At 43.9% G+C, this 24,630-nt stretch overlaps 5 protein-coding genes across 6 annotated transcripts; 4 read left to right on the top strand and 1 right to left on the bottom strand.

Annotated features, from left to right (window-relative positions):
- On the top strand, window positions 5,517-8,947 carry LOC8068666 (probable serine/threonine-protein kinase PBL11). The gene is made up of 6 exons (XM_002440410.2): window positions 5,517-6,207; window positions 7,043-7,371; window positions 7,478-7,613; window positions 7,702-7,844; window positions 7,932-8,055; window positions 8,294-8,947. The coding sequence occupies exons 1-6, from the start codon at window positions 6,141-6,143 to the stop codon at window positions 8,710-8,712; spliced, it is 1,218 nt and encodes a 405-aa protein (XP_002440455.1). The 5' UTR covers window positions 5,517-6,140; the 3' UTR covers window positions 8,713-8,947.
- LOC8068665 (PGR5-like protein 1B, chloroplastic) lies at window positions 9,064-11,643 on the bottom strand. Its single transcript, XM_002439090.2, has 7 exons — window positions 11,234-11,643; window positions 10,922-10,984; window positions 10,703-10,789; window positions 10,362-10,596; window positions 10,188-10,261; window positions 9,982-10,080; window positions 9,064-9,607 (listed from the first exon to the last, which is right to left on the bottom strand). The coding sequence occupies exons 1-7, from the start codon at window positions 11,423-11,425 to the stop codon at window positions 9,512-9,514; spliced, it is 846 nt and encodes a 281-aa protein (XP_002439135.2). The 5' UTR covers window positions 11,426-11,643; the 3' UTR covers window positions 9,064-9,511.
- Window positions 13,585-15,213, top strand: LOC110430235. Its single transcript, XM_021447516.1, has 3 exons — window positions 13,585-13,592; window positions 13,903-14,204; window positions 15,135-15,213. The coding sequence occupies exons 1-3, from the start codon at window positions 13,585-13,587 to the stop codon at window positions 15,152-15,154; spliced, it is 330 nt and encodes a 109-aa protein (XP_021303191.1). The 3' UTR covers window positions 15,155-15,213.
- On the top strand, window positions 17,041-19,634 carry LOC8067321. 2 transcript variants are annotated; one of them, XM_021447279.1, is made up of 8 exons: window positions 17,041-17,421; window positions 17,531-17,596; window positions 17,722-17,868; window positions 18,010-18,123; window positions 18,229-18,306; window positions 18,427-18,549; window positions 18,922-19,073; window positions 19,303-19,634. In XM_021447279.1, exons 1-8 carry the CDS (start codon window positions 17,190-17,192, stop codon window positions 19,312-19,314), a joined length of 924 nt encoding a protein of 307 aa, XP_021302954.1. In that variant the 5' UTR covers window positions 17,041-17,189; the 3' UTR covers window positions 19,315-19,634. The 2 variants fall into 2 exon arrangements, with proteins under 2 accessions (XP_021302954.1, XP_002440454.1); XM_002440409.2 differs by having other exon boundaries at window positions 17,044-17,421; window positions 18,901-19,073.
- On the top strand, window positions 21,719-23,720 carry LOC8067320 (uncharacterized protein C20orf24 homolog). Its single transcript, XM_002440408.2, has 4 exons — window positions 21,719-21,990; window positions 22,087-22,190; window positions 23,101-23,230; window positions 23,316-23,720. Exons 1-4 carry the CDS (start codon window positions 21,862-21,864, stop codon window positions 23,352-23,354), a joined length of 402 nt encoding a protein of 133 aa, XP_002440453.1. The 5' UTR covers window positions 21,719-21,861; the 3' UTR covers window positions 23,355-23,720.

The following is a 24,630-nucleotide window of genomic DNA, read 5'->3' as shown; positions in this document are numbered from 1 at the left end:
CCGATCTGAGATAAGGTACTAGTGGTATTATTTTCTTGGTATATGTTTTATACATGCATATGTACATACAGCCAAAATACTTGTCCAAACCCCTCCTGGAAATATGCAAAGAAAACAGACATTTTTTTGGACCAGCATGTATACCTTTGGAATACTCCACAAATTCACAAAATTAAAAGACTTGCTAAAATTCAGGTGCCTAAATTTTAGTTTTCTTTCGTACTACAGTTATTGTATACATTTTAGTATATTAAAATTGTGGTTTTAGTTTGTTGTAATTTCTATAAACATTTCTGAGAATAAAACCCCATTATATTAGACAAAACTACAAACCCAACAAAATCTGGTTTGTGCTACCATAAAGAAAAAAAATCAACAATTTACAATTATTTCTATAGTCAAACAAGAACAAAACAGTTGATATGTTATGAAACAAAGATAATTAAATAACATATCACAAAAATAACAGTTTACTTGTACTAGAGTATTGTCTTAAATCATCTTAAAATTCAATCATATGAAATATATAGGAGAAGTGCAAAATTAAATAGTCAAACGTATGTCTGATTTCATTTCAATGTTTGGCTACAAATTAGCACTTTTTCACATGTGGTCGACTTGAAATTTACATTGGTTGCAAAGCTGTCCCAAGTCACAAATATTTACATTGGTTTCACCAGCTTCTTTGGGAAATCAAACCATGAGTCTCCTCTAAATTAAGTTAGAGGGACTTATTGAGCCACTGACAAGTTGATCTAATTTAATTGTAGTCAGCTCTAGCTGTCACTAACTCAACTGCAAGTTTCTTTTTTAAAGAAACCGGATCGGTCCTAATCTACAACAGTAACTCCGATCCTCTCGCTCCATATATAGCTGAAGCTAGCACTCCTTTATCCAAATGATGTGCCGTAGGATCTAAGCTGGCAGGACCGTACGAGTATGTATGTGTGGTGGCGAGCAGTAAGAAAAGAAGACAAAATTTTACCAAACTGGGCTCCATGTTCAAAAGAGTACGAACATGAATAAATGTGGTGGCAACTAGGACTAAGAATTTTTGTTTTTACCAAACTGATTAAATAGCAACGCTTTTTATATAAAAAAAGAAGATATAGTAGCTTGTTTGGTCGACGACAGCGGAGACGGCTCGCTCGGCAGGTTTGACCAATGCGAGACATATACACATGCATCCTCCGTTCTAAAGAAAAAAAAAGAAACTCACTTCTTTTAGCAGATTAATCATGGAATATTTTTTTATAGTGAATATATTTAAAGTCATAGTAAATGTTAATAATGTTTTTTTATATAAATTTAGTCAAATTTAAAGAGGTTTAACTCAATCTAGATCTATATAGTTATATCTTTTTGGGCTCGAGGTAGTAAATAAAAATTCTCTATAGATGCGTCCAAGAATATCTTTTTATTTCAAAAGATTAATTAAAACACGTAGCCTATTGTTACTATGTGCATTCTAACAACCATTCGATTGAGGACCAAACTAGCTAGAACTCTCACTATTTGGCAGAGCCCTGGTTCCTCCTAAAATGGCACTCCTCCACGCACTCCGATTAGTTTCTCTAATGGAGAATAAAACACTATGAAAAAATTGTTTAGCAAAACGTTTTTTTCGAGAGTATTGTTTAAGGAGGAATCAGTAGCTAGGAAACTAAAAGTTTTAGCTTGGCTCCTAGTTCAAACCCGGCTGCTATTTCTTTACTTGGTTTGATGAGGCTTCCCGATAAATCAGGGCATGCAAGAGAGCCTTTTCAAAAGGCGGACCTTTTTAAAAGCCAAATTTTGGATATGCCGTGCACGGCTCTCCACTCCACCAGGAAAAATGTTACAGTTTACGAGTTAAAGTACCAAACGTGTGCATCTTTTTTTTTGTGATTTTTTGCGTCGTGTACAGATCGACTGCGTGTTCCCTGGAAGCGAGACAAATAAAACTAGGAGCTAGCAAACGGAAGAAGAGTCACTACTCCAACACATGCACGTATGAATGCTCTCACGTCACGTGTGCACGCAGACGGCCGGCGATGTGTGCATACATTTCAAAACGGAGATCTACCCAACCTTCAAACCCACTACTATAGGTAAACGACTGCTAGTTTCTTTTCATAGCCTCTAATTTTCCTAGCTAGAGACTAGAGTAGGTAGCGGATTTTTCTTTTGCTTTAGAATTAATTGTTCAGGAATTCACCGAGGCCTTGTTTAGTTCGCAAAGAGCTATTGTACCACTTTCGTTTTTATTTGACAAACATTGTCCAATTACGGAGTAACTAAGCTCAAAAGATTTATCTCACCAATTTCAGGTAAACTGTACAATTAATTTTTATTTTTGTCTATATTTAATGCTCCATGCATGTGACCAAAAATTTAATGTGACGAGAAATCTTGAAAACTTTTACGAATTAAACAAGGCCTGAGTTTCTTATTCTTATTCATAGATTTTTGTTTTATTTGACAATTAGTGTCTAATAATAGACTAATTAGGCTTAAAAGATTTGTCTCATAAATCATCCTCTAACTATGTTTTCAGTTTTGTAAATAATATATATTTAATACTTCATACATGTGTCCAAATATTTGATGTGATAAGAGTTAAAAAAATCAAGAAGAACCAAACAGGGTCTTAACCCACTTCTTTAATGTATGAGACTGAGACCACGCTCTCACATAGGATTGACTCATTTTTGCACACTAGTGGTGCCCCTGAAGGCCTATTTGGTACAATTCCAAATGGTTTTGGTTTCTACTACGATCCTTGTTATAGTCCGCGAAGGAGTCAGAGCGGCGAAAAAAAATAATTGGTTCACCGTTTTCTAGTTTATTCTTTAAAAAAAAAATGTAAAAACAGCTCTCTCTTTTTTTGCGAGGATGTAAAAACAGCTACTGTATTTGCTAAAGTGCAAAACGAGGCCTTGTTTAGTTCTCAAAATATTTTGCAAAATTTTTCAGATTCCTCGTTACATCGAATTTTACGGTATATGTATGAAATACTAAATATAGGTAAAAGAAATAATTAATTACACAGTTTACCTGTAATTTACAAGACAAATCTTTTAAACCTAATTAGTCTATGATCGGATAATGTTTGTCAAAAACAAATTATCCTATTTTATAAAAAAAAAATTGAAACTAAACAAGGCCTTAGGACCAGCCAAAAACTGAATGGGGTCTGGATTTGCTAGCAATTCACAATCAATAGTCCCCAGATCACATTCACATCGTCTGTAGGCACGCACACAGACACTAGCTGCCCGACGTGTATGTGCGTGCATGTGCATATATACATACAAATACAATTTCATTGAGGTGCCACACCAAACCTGCCGACCTAACCCCTTGGACTAGTACCAGCTAAACGATTACTGGTGCGTGACAACCTACCTTTTTTCTTGTTCAACGGATGGATAAGCTGGCATTTAATTGCATGGACTTTCTTTATCAAAACCCCACATACATAACAGATATCACAGGCATTGTTTGACATTATTGTTTTAGCTCGGTTTCTTTTCGGCTCCTTGCAAGGAGCCTCGTATAGAAAATGACTCGTTACTAGCAGAGCCTAGAAGAGCCGGATTGTCACATTAGAAGAGCCAGAGTGTCACACATAGAGGCCAATTTACGAGATAAATCTGTTGAGCCTAATTAGTTTATGATTTGATAATATGATGCTACATTAAATATGTGCGTGCTAATTATGAATTAATTAGGTTTAATAGATCTGTCTCGTTGTGCGATTAGTTTTATAATTAGTTCATGTTTAATCATCCGAACATTTAATGTGATATGTACTAAACTTTTACCCCCAGGAAACATCCCAACAATACATATATTCATATTTATTGCTATACTAGCTAGTACCTGTTGGACCAAATTGATGATAATCTCGCTCGTGGTATGGAGTGGTTAAGTTGTCCTTGTCCAATCACTGTGAACGAGGACTCTGGTACATCACTAGGAGCAACTTGGCGGCCATCAAAAAGTAATATTTTGTCCGATCCATCCATACACACATGCTAGCTTTTATGCATAGCATCTGCTAGCTAGCTAGCTCCAGGCCGGATAACGATGGATGGATGGATGCATGCATGCACGGGATCGAAGGTCAAAAGAGATCGCCTTAATTTTTGTTTTGTTTTATTTTTTTTGAGATTTGCTATTTGCATTATGGAGCTAAAACTCCATTAAAACTGGTCTTACATCACCTCTGCGTTAATTAATTAATTAATTTTTAATTAGTGTTGACATCATAGGACGGCTCGATGTTTGTGGTTGCCCTAGGTAGGTTGGCAATGGAAAACATCAGCTAGTACTCCAATGAGTGACCATTGCGTACGTGTGAATGGACGTGTGCGTGCCATCATTTGACACCTTAATTAATTAATTATCTGCCTCTGGATCCGCCGTTTGAAAAGGTAAATCAAAACAAAAATTAGTACGGAGTACTAGACTACTACGAGTGATTAAATTAAAGTAACGACGAGTGCCGCTGCCCATTTGCTTTTTTTTTCGCGTGAATAAGTAAAAATAAATATGGTTGAATACGTTACGATCTAGCGGACGTCACGCACGCACCTGAAACAACGTACGGACGTCTCTGCTTGCATTTGCATTGGTCGTGACTTGGCGTCGCACGCAGCCAACCACACAAACAAAAAAAAGGGCCATTTTCATGCCTCAAAGATGACTAAAATGAAGGTCGTGTTTAGTTCCATTCAAAATCTTTTTTTTTTCAAAAATTTTCATCATATTGAATCTTACGGTACATACATAGAGCATTAAATATAGATAAATAAAATCAACTAATTACACAGTTAAATATAATTTGCGAAACGGATCTTTTGAGCATAATCATTAGCGGAGCCAGAAGCTTTTAGGAGCCCGGGCAAAATTTATTGTATAAAAATATTTAACTAGAAAATTACAAAAATCTACTTTGATATAAAGATACTTTCCTTATCAATTTGGCGACGAGCCCGGCCGACTGCCCGGGGTGGCCGGGCGGTGGCTCCGCCAGTGAGCATAATTATAATCTATATGTATACAATACTTGTCAAATACAATCGAAAGTGTCATAGTAAAAAAATCTAAAAAAAAAATAGATCTAAACAAAGCCGAACTTAAATTCAACGAGTTTTTGTCCCCGAAAACTCAAATCAAAATATATGAATAAATATTGTACACTCGAAACGGAAAATGAATAAATAATAACAACGTCTATATTTATTATTGTACGTATAGTCAGCGAGACCCCACAAGTTGAATTTTTCTTTTTTTTGACAACCCCACAAGTTGAAGTTGTGCCTCTTTGGACTCCACTGAGGACAGACAGAGCCGTGCGCCGGCAAATCGATTCCGTCTATTATATTATTATTATTTTAATATTCATTCACGTTTCCTACCCACCACGGAAGACGTCCAGTCCGTCGGATGCGCATCGGACGGCTACGGAGCCCTCACGTGGGGTGACGGCAGGCAAAAATAAATAAAAAGGAAAGGAAAGGGAAGGGGTGGGGAGCCAACCACCCAGCTCGTCTCATCAGTCCTCGCCCTCGCTCGCTTTCTCACCCTTTCCCCTCCCCTTCGCCCCGCCCCGCCATTAATGGCGGCTGCATCTCCCTCCTCCTGCTCCTGCTCCTCGTCCCCGTCCTACTTCTAGAAGCGACAGGCAGGCAGGCGGTATCGGAGGGAGGGAGGCCCGGCCCCTAGCTGACGGTGGCGGCGCGAAGAAAGTTGTTGTTGAGCCCCACTTGGCTGGGCTGGGCGGTGGAGCCGTGCAGGCAGGCCAACGCAGGGTGCGTGACTCAGAAAGGGAAACCGCCGGCTTTTCTGCCGCCCCCCTCCTCCCCCACCACCACCCTCATCCGCCCGCCCGCACTAAAAGGTCTCGCCTTTTTCTCCTCTCGCTTGTGCTTGTGCCTTGTGCTGTGCTGCTCCCCCAAATCTCCCACCTCCTCCCTCTACCCTCTCTCTCTGTCTCTGAGAGAAACTGGGACACAGGAGAAGAGCTCTCGGCCCTGGGGGGATCAAAGATTCCAACCCAGAGCCGGCGGCGGCCGGGGCGGGGGACGGCGGTGGCGTTTCTGATCGAGACCAAAGGATCCGTTCAGCGGTTCACCCAGCGCGTGCGCGTCGCCATGGGCAACTGCTGGGGCGCCAAGATCAGCTCCGACAGCCCGTCCCGCGGCGCCATCTCCCCATCAGGTTACCTTCCTCTCCATCCCCCTCTCTTCTTCTTTGGATCGCTTAATTTAATTTATCCTATCATCATCAACCAATCATGTTAGCCTTTTCTGCTCTTCCCCTTTCGTCGTCCAACTGTCCTCCTCTGCTCTTCTCCTCCGTTCATTTCGACACTAGCTGCTGCTAATCCCCTTTTTTATTTTTTTGTTTCATGTATGTATAATAAAAATCAATCAATCAATTTGCTCAACACAGGCTGTGTGCGCGTGTATAGTATGATCACTGCCATCACATACACACTTTGGCACCTAGTGCACTGCCGCCTCGCGCGTGCTCAAAAGAAACACGTCTGTTTTCAGACTGGATGGATTCGCCCTCTTGGATCCTTCCATGTGCTTAAGGCCAAAACCTTTCGTTTTCCAGTTACCGGAGACGATTAGTTCTAGTATTTCAGTGTCACGATGATAATGGTATTGGTAGCGCGGCTCACTTTATAGGACTTTTTCCTCACACATGCCATGCCACTGACGGTACTGGATTGAACGTTCAGATTTTCGTGCTACCTTTCTGCTAAATCCTTGCCCCCCCACCCCCGTTTTTCAATGTTTTTGACTGCTCTACGACGACAAAAGGTTTACTTGTTTTGTTTCTAAGCCGAGCTAAGGAAGTAAAGAGGAAACTTCAGTTTTCGTGCCTCTGCCACCTACTTCTAACTTCGCCCAACTTTCTCACTTTATTAATACTGAAAAAAAAAGAATATAAATACCTCTGATCAGCTAGCTTGATTCGGCAGGGATATGAATATGATGTGTGAAGTTCTGAAAGTCTATTGTTTTTCTTGGTTGATGATCGTCAGGGGCAACTTCCAAGTTCACTAGCAGGAATGGGGCAGCAGCCTTGAGCGGCTGCAGTAGCCATGCCTCATCTGCATCGATGCTGCCAACCCCCCGCAGCGAGGATGAGATTCTGGAGTCGGCGAACGTCAAGGCCTTCACCTTCAATGAGCTGAGGACCGCCACCAGGAACTTCAGACCAGACAGTGTGCTGGGCGAGGGTGGGTTTGGCTCGGTCTTCAAGGGCTGGATCGATGAGAAGACGCTTGCCCCGACTAGACCGGGCACGGGGATGGTCATTGCCGTCAAGAAGCTCAACCAGGAAGGCTACCAGGGTCACAAGGAATGGCTGGTTAGTACCTGCATGGAGTTACTGTTTGTTGGGCAAAAGACCCCTTGGTTGCTATTTAGTGCCAGTTTTGTGTTTTGTATAACCGTGCAGTTCCTTTGATGTGCAGACTGAAGTGAATTACCTTGGAACGCTTTCGCACCCCTATCTTGTAAAGCTCGTTGGCTACTGCCTTGAAGACGAACAGCGCCTCCTTGTCTATGAGTTCATGCCGCGCGGGAGTTTGGAGAACCATTTGTTTAGGAGTAAGCATCTGCCCTTCCTTTTTGTTGCTACTCACTGCTTTTTCTCACATTTGAAGGATTGGTAATAAAATGTTTCGTTATCATGCAGGGAGCTCCTATTTCCAGCCACTGTCCTGGAACCTACGAATGAAAATTGCCCTTGGAGCAGCTAAAGGTCTTGCATATCTCCATAGCGATGAGGCCAAAGTCATCTACCGTGATTTCAAGACCTCTAATGTCCTTCTAGATGCGGTATGCAATGTTCAGTAGTCGTATCCTCTGGACAAACAGATTAGCCTCGTTGGTTTGGTTGAGCTTATAGTGACAAATATTCTGCAGAACTTCAATGCAAAGCTCTCTGATTTTGGGCTTGCAAAGGATGGTCCAACTGGTGACAAGAGCCATGTCTCCACCAGGGTGATGGGGACTCATGGGTATGCAGCTCCAGAATACCTTGCAACAGGTATTGTGGTGGTTCTAGATTCCAAATCATTATATGCATCAAGTGTCACAAGCCATGAATCACATGAAATGATTAAAATTATATATTGCTAAAATTTAACCAAATCTATCTAAAACATGCATGATTGGATTGTAGCAAAATTTATGTGTCATTCACACTATTTTGTTGTCCCCATGCTTCTGTCAGTCTTGAATCCAATTACTGAACCTACTAACAAATGTCATTTTTCCTTGTGAAGGTCATCTGACCACCAAGAGCGATGTGTACAGCTTTGGAGTAGTACTCCTAGAAATGTTGTCAGGACGCCGCGCACTGGACAAGAACCGCCCAAATGGGGAGCACAACCTGGTGGAGTGGGCTAGGCCATACCTGAGAAGTAAACGGCGCATATTTCGCATCCTGGACCCCCGGCTGGGTGGGCAGTACTCCCTTGCTAGGGCGCAGAAGGCTGCAGCGCTCGCATTGCAATGCCTCTCAGTGGAGTCCAGGCACAGGCCCAGCATGGACGAGGTGGTAACAGCCTTGGAACAGCTCCAGGACACGAAGGAAGGTGGTAACCATCACCTACAGAAGAGGCCAAGCAGCCGGAGCATGGACAACAATGGTGTCAAAGCGGCAGTGAAGGGGAAGCCTGCTCCTTCTGTAAAACCAGTTTGAGTGAGTGGATTATATGCTAGAGTATTTTTTTCCCCTTTTGTAGGTGTAGGTAATATAGTAGGTTCATAGAGGGATTTGTAAAGAGGCTGAGTTCTGGATGTTTTGTGTCTATCATGTAGTCTTTACATTTTCATGTCTTTGTAAAGCACAGTATGTAAATACATAATTGCATCCAGTCCAGAGTGTTATGAAATTTTGTTCAAGCCAAACAGCTCAACCACTGTTAACTCTGCAAGCTGCTTCGTCTCACCTTATGAATATAATCTGAGCGTAGAACGGATGCAATTGATCAAGTGTTATTAGGCATCAAGACATGTTCCAGATTCGGATAAATGAATCTGAGAACAGATATTAACCCTGAAAACTTCATATATATACTTGTATAACACATCACGTTTGGACAAGTCTGTATACATGCTGAGTTATCCAGGATAAATTAATTCACGCACATCTTCGATCAAATGAGCGTCGGCCTTTCAGCAACCCTCCCTCCTGATAGCAATGACACCTTCCTAACCTCTTGAGTAGTTCTCAATCCAAATTGTATCCTGGGTTTATCTAAACACGAAAAACAGAAAAAAAAAATGCAGCATGGTTTCATCCGCTGCGTATGGACACATCTCAGAAAGGAATGTATCCATTTTACAAAACACTTGACTTGATCAATGTTTCAAAGATTCGTACAAAGTAAGCCCTTCTGATCAATATAAGAGTGACATCTGAAAAATGTTTCAGTCGATCAGAAGAGTGCCATCTCATGAGATTATCTAAACTTGCCTCAGCAGGTGCAACTAAAATTTTAGTCATTTATCCATTTCCGTTTCCTAGGATGTCCTTGCTTCACTAGATAAACCCGGCCATAGACCCAACTTCTTCTAGGCCCTGACAAAGATTTCTGCAGAACACCACAACAAAGGAAAAAAAAAAACTAAGATGACATGTTCTGTAGTGGGGGGAAAAACTATCAAGCACATAAAAATAAATAACTTTATTAAGCACATGTGATTCATTGTGCATTGCAGCATCGGCTTTGAATGTGAAATGTGTCCAAGTTAAGGAGCTGAATGTGCCCATGCTAAGGGATAAAATATTTATTTATATACTCTACAACACAATCTTGGCACAGATCAGCAGATGTCATTGTACTCTGAAAAAGAAAATTGTGTTGTTTTGCATGCATTGCCATCCGAAAACCATAATTTGACTTCATTTCTTTTGCCGACATTTTGATACTGCAAAGTAGCATGAAAATACAGGTGTTCTGTGTACCTCAATTTTCGTGCGGTACTCCAAAGGGCATTCACAGACATGACATTCTGCTCGATGAGGTGCTCGAACAGATTTATCAGTCTTAACAAATGCAAATACCTGACATCAACATGCTCAAGTTTCTCAGATCAGCACATGATTACAAATAAATGATAAGCAGAATGATAATCGGTTACTATCATTACATTACTAGAACTGAACCTAACCTGCTCACCACAATTTGGGCAGGACCCTTTTAGTGCGACCAAATTGTTTGTCAATAAGCCCCGCAGTGCACCAACTGAAACAACCAACCAGAGGGTTTACCATGTGTAGAAATTAAGATATGAGATGTACAAACATGACAGCAAAAGCGGGAATTGACATATCTGCATCCTCACCGGACGCAGAAGCGATGGGATAACCAATTACATGCCCCAATCCAACCAAAACCAAGTCGTTAACTCTTGTTATCGTATCAAGGGACTTTTCACCGTACAGGAGGTGCCTTGCTCCAAACACATCCCCGACCGCGATGCTCAGAGTGTACAGACTAGGGACAAGAAAGGCTGAGGTACCGAACAGGAGGAGCAACATCCATATGCTTGACAATGCCATAAACATCGCTTGGTCCTCCTGCCCTATACCCAAAGGCCGATAAAACATCGGAGCGTAAGCCAATAGCCTTAGTACCGAGCGAACGGGATTTAAGTTTAGATGGGAAACAAACGGGAAAGGTTACCTCGGCGTCAGCGTAGGTCGATTGCCTGATGATGCTGCAGCGGGGGTATTTTACAACTGATTTGGAGCCATAAAGCCGGAGCTTCAGCTGCCAATGTTATATAGTTTGTCAGAAGAAGAGCTGCTGGAACCTGGTTTACTACGGATTTGGAGTTTGAATATGTATGTGGTGAGTTAGCTATCAGCTAATATGGCAAACTGCAGCTAGAATTCACTTTACCTCGACTTTGTCAAACATGTCGTCGACGATCAATGGCTGGCCACTGTAGTAGGAATCCCTGGCCTGCACACACCGAGCACATCACAGGGTTGAAAAGCATGTCAGTGGCTGGCAGCTAGTGAACTTGAGCAGGAACAAACGAAATCGAGCCTGCAATAGATGGTGCATATAGATTGTTGTGGCTGGGGCGCTGCGCAGACTAATCTGTATGCAGACATATATACTCCCAGCAAGAACTGAACAATCTTCTAGTCTAGTATAAAAGAAGCTTCTTTCTGGCATGGAGAAGGAGGGGAAGGCAGGCAGATGCACCTGGTGGTAGAGCGCCTCGAGCTTCTCCTGGCTGGCGGTCTCGATTGGCCCCACGAAGAGGCAGGACGGCCCCTCCGCCGCGGCCGCCGCCGCGGCGGCGACCCTCGCGCCGCGCAGCCGCACCCAGGGCGGGCGATGGCGCGGGCGGCTGAGGCAGCCGCTCCCGGGCGCCACCGGGGCGGCCGCCGCCATACGCTGGAGCCGAAACGGCAGCTGCTTCTCTCCTCTCGTCGTCGGACTTGGCGACCTCCCTGCAGCTCTCTCGAGTGGGAGAAGGGAGAAGAAGGAGAAGGACAAGGGAGCGCGGCGCGGAGGGAGGGGGGAACGAACAGACTACAACAGTAGAGAGGGCAACCAAATCGGGAAATCAACTGGCCGTCGTCGTGTTGCGCGGGAGTGGCGGTTGCGTGGAGGACACATACCAGGCGTCCCAGCCGCGACGGGGAAGGTCGGGGGGCGGGACAACGTGTGGCTCTGCTCCACGGGGCGACGGCGGCGTCTCAGGGTGCGGTGTCCGGACAGATCTTTTTGCGCAGCGGCCCGCAGGAGAGGAGACGGATGGACATGGATGGCTACAAGTCAGCAGCAGCGTCAGACAGAGCCAGAGGTGGCCGAGCAGAGTTCCTCACCATCATGCCCTCCGTTTCTCTGCGATGCCATTGTTGGAGTTGGAGATGCTTCTTCGGATCAATGTGTTGCCTTTGCATTGTTTTCCACTGTGGAAAAATCAGTCGTTTCATCTCATCTTATCAGAAGCTGCTGCAGTCTTCGGCCTTGTTTAGGTACTAAAAACTTTTGGTTGTTTAATGTATATTTAGTATTTTATACATGTGCCGTAAAATTTAATTAAACAAAGCCTACTTCTTCGAGCAGTGTGTGTGTTTGATCATCATCGTCGACATCGACAGAGACAGGGACACGAGACACACTAGGTAGTGGGTACACAGTAGGAGCGCACGACACGATACAACCACTAATTCGACCATAATAACCCCCAAAAATAAAAATAAAAAACCATGTGTTGCGATAGAATGGGTTGTTCAGTCACATGTACAACCTTGCGGTTTGGAAAATTATGCAACAATTGTGTTTTGTTCTAATACTAGCAAATATATCTGTGCGTTGCAACGGAAGAAAAACATCAAATGACCCTAAAAAGTGATGACATGATGCTATATATCTATGTATATTTATCCTTTTTATAAAATTTAAAGTCTATAATTTATTTTATTGATAACCATAACATCTATGGTATTAGATAGTTAATATTTACAATAATATGTAGCTTGAAGACATATTTATTTAATAATAAAAATAGAAATTAGTTAAACCTTATCTCACTCCAATATTACATTTTAATAAAACATGAGAAGTTTGATGCTAGCATTATTTTTTTATTTAGATTAGGATTGCTATGAAATATGAATCAAGCATCACATTAAATAGACTATCATAAAATTTTCATAATAATTAGAGTAAGATAACTACAATTTTAGTTTTACACTAAAAAGCATAGGCAAGCATCTTCAGCAAAAAATAAATATACTAAATTTGTGATATTTTTTGTTTAGTGCATGGATCTACTATGATTTACTACGCATTTATCAATTTTCAGCCGATCAATTTTACACTAAAAAGCATAGACAAGCATCTCTAGCAAAAAAAAAATATAATAAAAATTGTAATATTTTTTGTTTACTATATGGATCTACATAGAGCTGAAAAAATTTGTTTTGTAATTTTTAGATTTATCTATGAATTACTATGTATTTATCAATAAATTTAAATAATAATAGAAAAGTAAATTAATAGGATAAACCACTTTGCATTTAAGCCCCTATAATTTCTTTATTTTCAATATGTTGTAATGTATAAAAGAGATTTTGTATTGGGAACCTTGGAAAAACTTTTATTCTGTTTTCCTCCCTGTCAACGTTGAAGCCAACCATTGATTCTGACGGAAGCCTGGGCCGACTCGGTTTGACGGCAGAAAATTTTTCGGCAAACTGGAATTTTCACAATTTAGTAGTAGAGATAGATATGTTTTAAAATCGAACACTGCTTTCTTACGCTTTCGTAGGAAAACACTCTCTCTAAGTCTGAAAAGAATATAAATCTTATTTCTCAAGGAGTCAAAACATTCTTAAGCGTGACTAATTTTATAGAAAATAATATCAACAATATATCTATAAATATATTTTTATAAAAAAATATGGTCTATTGTTAATATATTGATACTCATTATGTATCATAGCTATCAATATTCTTTTATGTAAAATTATTCACAGTTAAAATTAATTAAATTTTCGAGAAGTGATATTTACATTTTTTTTATCACACTCCTCGACTCTATGGCCTTGTATTAATCAACGATAGCTCAACTGAATCGTGAGCTACAGCAACACTTACACACTTACACGAGTAGGAAGGTCATCCATCCATACATGCACCTGGCCCGGATCCCATACTCTAGCTAACTGAGCAGCCTCGTGTGCAGACGAGTTACACAAGCGAGGAACATGCTTTACATTTTTTTCCCAACACATAAGGTAGTAAGAGCAACTCCAGCCCAGTATGCAAATTGGGCCCCTATTTTTTCATTTGCATGCTGGGCTGCATACAATAGGGGCCTGAAATTGAGTCCAACTCCAGCCCAACTACCTATCCAGCATCCCAACCGCGCGCCGCCGTCACCTTGTCGGCCCGTGCGCGGCGTTGTGCCTCTATCGCCGTTCGCTCGAGCCAGGGCAAACTGGAGCCGCGCCCAACCAGCGCAAGCGCAAGGCTTCGGCCTCCGCCGCAGCCGCTGAGGACGACGCGGAGGCGGAGGAGCTGGAGAGTGTGGAGGAGCTGGAGAGAGAGGTCGCCGATCTGGACCGCCGCATCCTCGAGCACCTCCGCGGCACCGCCACCCGCCTCTCTGACGCTGCCGTCTCCCGCGTCACCGCGCTCCGCCCGACCGCCCGGCTGGGTACGCCCCTCTCCCTGCCAAGCTATCGTACTAGCGTTTGAGATTGCTCCGCCCTGACAACTGACGAGCTGGAGAGTGTGGAGGAGCTGGAGAGTGTTTGAGATTGCCAAGCTATCGGCTGCAGGAAAGAGGATCTTGAACTTGTTGATTCAGTCGGCATTGTTCATATGCTGCATTTTATGTTTACTGGATATCTGATTTTGGCTATCAAGAACTGACATTTGAAGGGCCATTTTCTGTGATGCATGCAGCTTGGCTTTGTTCATTGTATTTTTTGTATTTTCCAGCAGATAATGAAAACAGTGAAGACATTTGTTCAGCAATACAATATTATTACTTGCTTAGATTTTCAAGCGTGTCTATGAAATAAGCTTCAGAAATAGTAACATCAAACTAAAAGAAGGGTTCTTCATAGCCAGATTTATGCAAGGTGGACAATATTATGATGTAATTCCCCACCGTAGTTCATTTTCCACTACACTGACAGCACCAGAGTATTTCAAAATACTGCAATACCTTAAATGATGCGTTTTCTCGTTGATGGACTGGGTACACCTCAATTTTGTCATTTTTCATGTGCTTCTGACCATGCCTTAGGTCTACATCCACAGAATTAACCATGTTATCATTTTTTTAATCAAAATAAATGCAGCTTGGCATTGTTCATTGTATTTTTTTGTATTTTCCAGCCGATAATGAAAACAGTGAAGTCTTTATGCTCATGTGTTTCCTTCTCAAGTACTTTTGCTCTGCCTAGTTAGTTATATTGCCAATGAGCCAACATACGCAGACCTTTCTGGTTTTTTTAACACAAAATCCCATGTTATTGCAGTCAGAGCATCCTTTTGTTGTTTGCTGCACCTTACATTTTTTTGTTAATAGCAATACAAACTTTTCTGTTAACTTTTTCCTTTTTTGTTGCTATGGCAGATGTCAAGGTTTGGAACTAGAGCTCGTCGATGGTGGGATGAAGAGGACGAATCTGATGTTGACGATCTCTTCATCATTGCTGGTCTTCTTGAGGGCTCCAGGAGGAACAAGCGCAAGAAAAAGTTTCGTGGATCTTTGCCGGGTCGCCGCAAAGTGCCACGGGACATTTCGGGAGGTCACGATCGCATCTACCAGGACTATTTTGCGGATCAGTGTGTATACAGTGAGAGACATTTCAGAAGGAGGTTTCGGATGTCCAAGTCTCTCTTTCTGCGGATAGTGGATGCAGTGGAGTCTCATGATGATTACTTCTGTCAGAAGCCCGATGCCATTGGAACTCTTGGCGCCTCTCTCATACAGAAGGTTGTTGCTGCAGTTCGGATGCTTGCCTATGGTATTTCGGCCGACTTCTTGGATGAGTATGTGAGGATGGGAGAGAGCACCATCATTGAGTCTCTGAAGCATTTTGTGAGGGTTGTCGTCGAGGTCTTCGGTGAAGAATACTTGAGGGCACCGAATGCCCAGGACACAACCAGGTTGTTGGCAACGAATAGTGCAAGAGGGTTCCCAGGTATGCTTGGTTCCGTTGATTGCATGCATTGGAAATGGGACAAGTGCCCGGTAGGTTGGAGAGGAGCATACGAAGGGAAAGAAGATGGGCCAACCATGATTCTTGAGGCCGTTGCATCACAAGATCTTCTGCTGGTGATGTGATTCTGCCGGCATCCCAGGTGGCGGCGTGAGGCTCTGTGAAGCTCAACGCGCGAGGGCCGAGTGTACGTGGGGCGTTGGGGAGCCGACGAGGTAAGCCACCGCTCGAAAAAGGCATCCTGCCACCACTGTGGCCGTCGCCAGGAGAAGGCATCCTGCTGCCGCTGCCGTCGCTGCCGGGGAAGGAAGTTCTTGGCGACGAGGTAGGTTGGCATCGAGAGAAGACGATGTGGCAGCACGGGGATGTGGCGCGACGAACGGACGACGTCGCGTGGTTGACACAGTCGGACGGGGAGGCAGCCCGGCTCCGGAGAATCCTCCTGATGACGCGCTGCCGTCCATAGGAATTGTACTACAAGGAACAGTTAGTGAAAATTATTGATTGGCAGGAGTCAATCCACAGAAATTGGGTCATGCACATACAGATAAACAAGGAACAGCCGCAGGAAGAAACAGGGCCAAAAACACCCAAAGAATTCAGGATTCATTCCCAGCAACGAAACAAGAATTCACAGTCCAAAAAGGGCAGAAACTGATGATACGTACATGTGGTTTGCCCGGCACGACGGCGACGCAGTACAGCCCTGCAGCTTCTCGTCGCCGATGAGCGGGCGCACGTGGACCGCAGGGAGAGGGAGGCCGCGTCGGGGGAGAGGGAGGCCGCGTCGGGGCGCGGTGGCACCGGGGCGTGGGGGAGAGGGAGGCCGCGTCGGGCGCGGTGGCCGCGGCCGGCGTCAGGGGAGAGGGAGGCCGCGTCGGGGCGCGGTGGCCGCGGCCGGCGTCGGGGGAGAGGGAAGCCGCGTCGGGGAAGAGGGAGGCCGCGGGGCGCGGTGGCCGGCCGCGACGGTGGCGTCGGGGAGAGGGAGGCCGCGTCAGGTCCTATTCTTGGGGGCCTCCAACTAGAATTTGGGAGCTCTCCTAAAATGAGAGCCCAAATTGGCCCATTGGAGTTCTCAAACTCCTAAAATTTAGGATGGGGGTCTGTTTAGGAGGCCCATTGGAGTTGCTCTAAGTACTCCATTTTGCATTGCCCACTCCAACATAATTACTCACGCCTAGACAAAACTAATCTGGACCCTTAAACTGAAGCATACCTCTGCCATGCCCATCAAAGCCCAAACAATAATCAAGGATAGATGGGCCAACCATCCAGCCCATCTCACCCCAACTCCGCCTCTCCCCCAAAAAAAGAAAAAAAAAACAACTCCATCCCACCCTCCCAAGTCCCGACTCTCCCGTTCCGTTGCAAAATCCCCCAATTCAATTCCCTCACTCGCTCGCTCCCTCTCCGGCGTGCTCGTGGGATCCGCTGGAGAAGGAGCCACGCCGGAGAAGGAGCAGCGGATGTCGTCGTCCAACCTCGAGCAATATCTGGCCGCCGCCCTCTGCCGTCACACCCCCGCTGCCGCTACCGCCACCGCCGCGCCTGCTGGAGCCGGGGGAGGGACGCCGGATCTGGCGGCGGTGGCGATTCAGCGCCAAAAGGCCGCGCAGCGCGCCAGGTTCACGACGGCCGCGTTCTCCGCGGAGTTCGCCCCGGCCCGGTCCCTCGCCGACCAGTACTTCTCGCGCCGAGGTACTGCCGCCGCCCGTCCTCCCGACCTCCCCCCCCCTCGTTTCGGTTCAGGCGCGCGGGAATCCCGTTACACACTCAACACTCGGGTGTTTGGTGTTTCTGTCTGCAGAGCAGGTGAAGGGACTCGAGGATCAGCTCCGGGACATCCAGTCGCAGCGCAGCGAGGCTGCCACACGTACGCGCAGCAAAACTTCCTTTTTTTTTCTCCACTGCGGAGTACTACATTACATTACATTCTCACAAGAAGCCGTGCCGTGCTGCTACGGTGACTGAAATCCGGTTCCGCTCCGCCCTTTGCAGTGCAGTCGCGGAAGGAACCGAAAATCGAGCGTGCCACAGAGTTCATCTCGGAGGCCACGGATAGGAATGAGCAGCTCCGTAGCTCGGTGGCGGATGTCAGGGAGAAGAGGAACTTGCGTGCTACAATCACATCCCAGGAACTTCAAGGTGTATGCACGCCCTTCTCTACTATCCCGTTGCTACTTTTGTCTCTTGGGTTGTTGTTGCAGATCATTGTCACAGGTTGTAAACAAATGCATCAAGTAATATGCCGGTGATAACACTCTATTTGTTTACGGCCTGTGGCAGCTCTCCAGTCACTTGAAGCAGAGAGTAATGAAGGTGCCGAGACGAATGACAAGACACTAGAAACTATTCTCTGGTATGAGAAGTTCCTTGGCTTCCGGATTGTCGTAGGTAAAGGTAAGCCATACACGAGCTTGATGCTACGCTTAGTTACATGGTGCTGGTGCGGTGCTGCCACTGTGTTCCCTGACAAGCATCTTGTTTCTTTTTTTCCCTCTCAAGATGTGAAGTTTGTTTTCAACAAGATTCCACAACGTCGAGAGAAGGAGTACTCGTTTCGTGTAAGTCGGAGTTTACAATGTGAGTTGAAGCTCCTTCTGGTGTCTGGCCAAGTGCCTCTGTTGTATATCTCTCTTCTTTCTTTTTTTTTCACATTTTCCACATGTATATTTTCTCAAAAATATTCTTCTTTCATAGCAGTAATCGAATGTGATCCTCACGTCAAGGATATTGAGGAATTGGCGAAGGATTTGGATTTGAATGAACATCTCTTCAAGTTTGCAAGAATGGCCAGAGAGAAATTCCAGTCTTCTTTCATGAATGGTAACCAACAGTTTATATCATTTACCTTTTTACGATAATGTGAAGTTTTAATTCTAGAGGCTCTGTGGTTCGGTTATTAATGTAGTTTTGGCTGTGGTGGAAGTTCCAAAGTATATTTTTAACGTTGCAAAATGCAAATAATATGGTGCATGCTTTCCAATAAACAACTTGTTTTTCCTTCCTCGGATATGAACCCTTTATGTCCCAATATTGTGTATGCAAGATAGATTGTATACCTTTCTCTGGAAGTTATCAGTTGACTCTTGTCATTGTGTACTTTTTCTCTGGAAGTTATCAGTTGTCATTGTGTACTTTTTCTCTGGAAGTTATCAGTTAACTCTTATTCCTCAGGGACTCTTCCTGGAACCCCAGAGACCCTTCCTGTAAGCAACAGAAGTGAGGACGCTCACAATGAAACCCAATCCTCAAGCAAGAAAAATGTGCAGTTACTTCCTGTTAAGAAAGAAGACACAGCCCTGTTAGGAGCGTCTCCTGGTGTTCGGCGTCGTTCTAAACGTCTCAAGGCAAGTTGACTGTCAATGTCTAGATGCATTCCCATTATCGGCTAGTGATTATCTAGATTGTAGAGGGCAATAATTGGACTAATGTAGTATGGTCATGTCAATGTCTATATGCATTCCCATTCTCGTCTAGTGATTCTAGAAATTCTCAAAAAAATTATCTACATTCTAGGGGGCAAGTTGGCTGATGTAATATGGTCATGTCATAATTCCCCTTGCTTTGTTTGTGCAGGGAATGCGGTGAGCTAGTAGCCGAAGTAGATTCTGACCTGGATCTTGAACCCAGTGATTAGCTGATGTTGTGGTGATTTTTTCTTATGGTGCTTCTCTTTCTTTTAATTTAACTGAAACCTAGAAGGGTACGGTGGTTCGGTTGGCAGTTGGCCAAGCAGAGTGGCTAACTTGGCTTGTAATATTTTGTTGTACTCTGCTGTAGTGGATGAGGCCTCATGGGTCGTGCTCTGGTTTATGGTGTCTATATGTAGCAAGCTTATGAGATTTTAGCAACCACGAGCTCGTTGGTTGCCGCTAGCACTTAACCAAATTATCTGATATTCATACCCACTAAAATGTGAATACGCATATCTGTATCTGCTTTCAAAATGGATACTGTAACAAATACATTCGAATCAAGGCGGAACAAGCTCTGTGGGCAGAAAATATCCATTCAATCTTTCACTCCCTATATCAATAAACATGACATGTTGCTAAAAAAACAATAAACATCACATGTGGAAAATCATTATAAATCTATATATGTTAGGGGGGTCCGATCATTGTTGCCGTCAAGGAGCCACAAGCAGAGGGCACTGGATAGGCAGGAGCAGGATTGTGGTTTGCCTCTCCTTGCTAGACCTCGCCGCCTCCTACTACCGCATAGAGAGAGGCCTCCACACATGGATTTGAGAGAGAAGAAGATAACTGAGCATGACGGTGGGGAAAGGCGAAGAGCAATGACAATAGAAGCGACAATAGGAGTATGAGGAGGCATGGAAGGAGAAGGTGAGGGAGAGAGGCAAGAGCAGAGAGTGCAAAACGCATGGAGCTGGCATTTGAGCGCTAGCCCAAAATCTCGCGGAATGGAGCGTTGCCAAATGAAACCTTATTGTCTACATTGTCCTGGCCATTATAATGGTCTCATTCATCCTTCAAAATCCATCGCTGGAAACTCGCTGCCAACAAAGTTTAGAGGGAAAAAAAAATCTGAATGCAGATTTAAAGTCAAACTGTTTGGTTTGTATCGAATTCGTTTCCACTCCAAAAGTTGATGTAATTTTACACGAAAACGTTAAAATGTGGTCATTCAATCTTATACTCTTATAAAGCTAAACCCCACTAGAGATTTATCTCAACATGCAAGCTATCCACATCAACAATCCACTAAAACTTTCAATTATAGCCAACCAGCACATGTAATTATGATAGTCATCTCTTCATCTACTAACATGCATTTAGCTGTTTATATTGATGTGTCAAATCATTCAACAAAATTAATTTAAGATAATTTTATTCATATAACTATAAATATAAATAGTCTAATTTCTTTTTAAATTATCTGAAATTTCCGCAGCAACGCGTGGGGTATTCTCCTAGTTTTCATGAACGTCTCTCTCGTAGGGTTCACGACTCACCCTAAGCGTCGTCGGCTCCCCCTGCCTTCCACCACCGCTGGTTCCCCCTCCCTTCCCCTTCGGCATCTCGCCGGAGGCTAAAGGGAGTAGGGATCTATTATAAATTGAGTCCAACAGTTTTACAAAATCCTTTCTCATCCTTGATTTTTTTAAAAAAGGAGAAAATATGTTATCCAACGGTTTGGCATCTTTAGAAAACTTGCAAATCCTCCTCTAGTTGGCGCATATATGCACGCGCCGTATCGCTGCGTATCCGGCAAATGCACACTGCTAGCTGTTGCTGCTCATGATGACTGCTAGCTGCTATTGCTCATGATGGCCACACACTTCTCTGTTCGCTCTTCGCTTTGGTTAGATCTGACCACAATGAAGGACTAGCGAGAATAAATTCCAGACTAGTCTTCCTCGTTCTTCCATAGCAGAAAGAAGAAGGAAAATGCAAGAAAAAAAAGAAGTTTCTCAATTCTGCTTGTAGGAATGTTGACCGTCATTCGTTGGATATTTTGTTATCGTGCATTTTGCCGAGTGTTTGCATATGTGGTTACCCATATATAGCGTCATACGATTTTAAGATCTAAAACTATTCATAGTGTGGTATAATTTAAATAAAAATAAATTCCTAGATATACAATGTATATATATATATATAATATAATTTCCCTTTCATCTCCAAGGCCTTGTTTAGTTCCGAAAACTGAAAAGTTTTCGGAACTGTAGCACTTTCGTTTGTTTGTGGTAAATATTGTCCAATCATAGACTAACTAGAGTCAAAAGATTCGTCTCGTGATTTACAGTCAAACTGCATGATTAGTTTTTGTTTTCGTCTATATTTAATGCTTCATGCATGTACCGCAAGATTCGATGTGACAGGGAATCTTAAAAACTTTTTGGATTTCGGGTTGAACTAAACAAGGCCTAAAAATAAAATTTGCATAAACGCAAATACCAAAAGTTGTGGGGTGGCTTTTGAGTTTTGAGCCAACTGCTTTTGTGGTTTGCCTCGATTTCGATTTTTTTCCCCACGTGCGCCGCCGCGACCGCCCGCGATCCCATCTCCCAAGTCCCAACGGCCCCGCCTCGCCTCGGGGATCCCGCCGCCGCGCCGCCGCTCCATCCGCTTCTACTCCCCCACCCGCAGCGAGCGGCAGCAAGGGCGAGGGATGGCCAAGGCCAGGTCGTCGGCGAAGCAGTCGCGTGCGCAGGCCCAGGCGCAGCAGTCAAACGGCGGCGGCCACGCGCTGTCCTCCAAGCTCGCTAGGTACCTCGACCCGGAGGCCTCCTTGGACAAGGTACGCCCCGCCCCTCGTCTTGCGCGCGCACGCGCCGGGTAGCTGCTGCCGTGCTGACTGACGCTCTGGTCTCGGCTCGGCCGGGGGCTGTGGCAGGACCAACTCCTGGACGCGGTGCACTGGATCCGCCAGGCGGTGGGGCTCATCTGCGGCCTGCTCTGGGGAGCCGTCCCCCTCGTCGGCGCCGTCTGGATCGCATTGTCAGTCCCCTTCCTAACTCCTCTGTCTCTCTCCCATCTTGTCAAGCTCCAGCCTTGCCGTGTGTAGATCTGTAGCTTCACCTACGCGCACATAAGCGAAATTAAGCCCTTTTGTATATACATACACTTCGTAATTTGTTAGAATTAGATTAGATAGACATCACATGGATTTTATAGCTCTGGTACATTGCGACCAGGCATGGTCACTGTTAAATTGATTGATAGTGTTTGTGTGATTGGAATTCAGGAGAGTGATCGGTTTCTCAATTTTTTTTGTCGGTTCAGGGACGATTTTATCACTGCTACTAGTCACGTGTGCGGTCAGATCTGCCCCTTGCGTTTACTTGTGAGTTAGGGATCTGATTAGCTGGGCGGTAGCTAAATTTGACAGTTTCTACCTCTGTATAACAGTGCGCTTGGGCTATTTTCGATGCCCAGAATTCTAATTCCTGCTAATTGGTACTACCGTGACACAGCTGCGGCGGTATGTAGTTGTCTACTTCAACGATTCAGTTCAGGTGGACCTTTCTTTGTCTTCTTTGATGGAGTTTATCACGCTCTAGACTATCTTCGGGCTGTAAGTAGGAGTACATGGTTTTCCATAATGTGTCTTGGTCAGGACTGACTGTACAATACTTTTAAGGTGGCCTTAGCAAACAGGAAAAGACTTGCACAATAGAACCATGGTTGATTACCTGCTAAGTTTCAGATGAATGCTAATCAAATGACGTGCTGGTTTCCACGCAAAGCAAAATCGTTGTTTTGTTTCCATGACCAAGATGTCGGTATCCGTTGCTAAAAAATTATGGTGACTTTTGGGTTTTATCTTTATGACTTTATTTGACCTCAGCATGTGAATTTTACTATGGTTGTATTCTAATATGACGCATAATGCGGCCTCCCTTTACAGATTTCTGACCATCTCGACTGGCATTATCTATTGGTACTACACATACCTGTTGAAGATTGACGAGGAGGAATATGGAGGCCATGGGGCTCTACTTCAGGAGGGGCTTTTCGCTTCTTTCACCCTTTTCCTGGTAACTATTCTATTCTACTTCAAAAAGGAAAGGACCAATATCGATTTAGTCATTGACATGTCATTTTCCTTTTTGTTGCTTGCAGCTTTCGTGGACTCTAGTATACAGTTTGGCTCACTTTTGAGAAGCTCCTTTGGTGCACATACCATGCGACCTTTGTTCACCATTCAGCCAGAAGAGACTCACCAGGACAGTGTAGATTAAGGAGCATCTTAGAACGAGCATTGTATCAAAAACGGTTCTGAGTTGTAATGTTATTTCCCAACCCCAGTGTAATTTTGGTACTATGGGATTAGTTCAGTGCGAAGTAGAACACTGCCTATGAAATCCTCAACCAGAGGGCAAAGATGTTGATCACTGAGTTTGCAGTCAAACAATATTCACTTGCATCAAGCTGTGAATTAATGTACAACTTTTAACACATGAATTGTTCTGGGTTCTGTTACAGGCGATTTTATGCAAAAGCAAACTGTAAGGCAGCTTTATTTTATCACCAGATGATATGGAGATGTAGGTATGCCTGGCTACCAGATCTGCCAGCACCAAATGAACATGCTTTTGCAATGGCTTTGCCAGGATAAAGCACCAGGTTTGAACAGCCTTGCAGCATGAAGAATTACTGATTTGCAAATTTAATTAGACATGCCATTTTCAATAGCATATATGTATACATCTGTATTTGTTTCCCAGTGCCATTTCTAGACGTTTTAAGACTCCTTAACTTTACAAGGAAAGGAGTTTTAGACTTCTTAACTTAAATGGAATCATTCTTCATTCTTTACGAGAAAATGATGGGAAAAAAAATTATTGGTTCATCCGTACCAACCAGGATTAATTTGTTTCTATCACTCTCCCTTTGACACCATTAGCTGTGCCTGCATCTTTTATGTAGTGTCGTCTGTCTGCCAGTCCATTATTAATTTACCACTATAGTTTTTATCATCAGAGAAGGAAAGGTTCATTTCCTTGTAGTTTATGCCTGCTGTTTACGCACTATGGTGCGACTGCATCTACTTTATTATCAAATAGATATCTGCTGCTGACTGCCTTGCAGTTTGCTACAGATGGTAGCACCTGTCTTGAGATCGATTCAGTGTATACACCGGTTGCCGATTTCATCTCAATCTGTGTCCAGCTGCTTGCATTTTTCTCCACTCGTTTCTGTGTTTGCTTGGGACTTCAGCGTTTCTGTTCAACAACAGATTGTCCAGTAGCTGTTTTTTCTCTCTCTCTCTGCAGATTGACAGCAGTAACAGCAGCATCACACGCCCAACTGATCTCTGTTTTTATTCTGTAGCTTGTCACTTCCAAAAGTAATAACCTTTTATCTTCAGGTTAGCAGGCCAGCAGCAGGTGCAGCAACTAGCAACAGTGTATATCGTCCTGTATGTATCATTCTG

Source organism: Sorghum bicolor, chromosome 9, assembly GCF_000003195.3.
Source record: "Sorghum bicolor cultivar BTx623 chromosome 9, Sorghum_bicolor_NCBIv3, whole genome shotgun sequence".
Taxonomy (NCBI): Eukaryota; Viridiplantae; Streptophyta; class Magnoliopsida; order Poales; family Poaceae; genus Sorghum; species Sorghum bicolor.
This window is presented reverse-complemented; position numbering and strand designations above follow the sequence as displayed.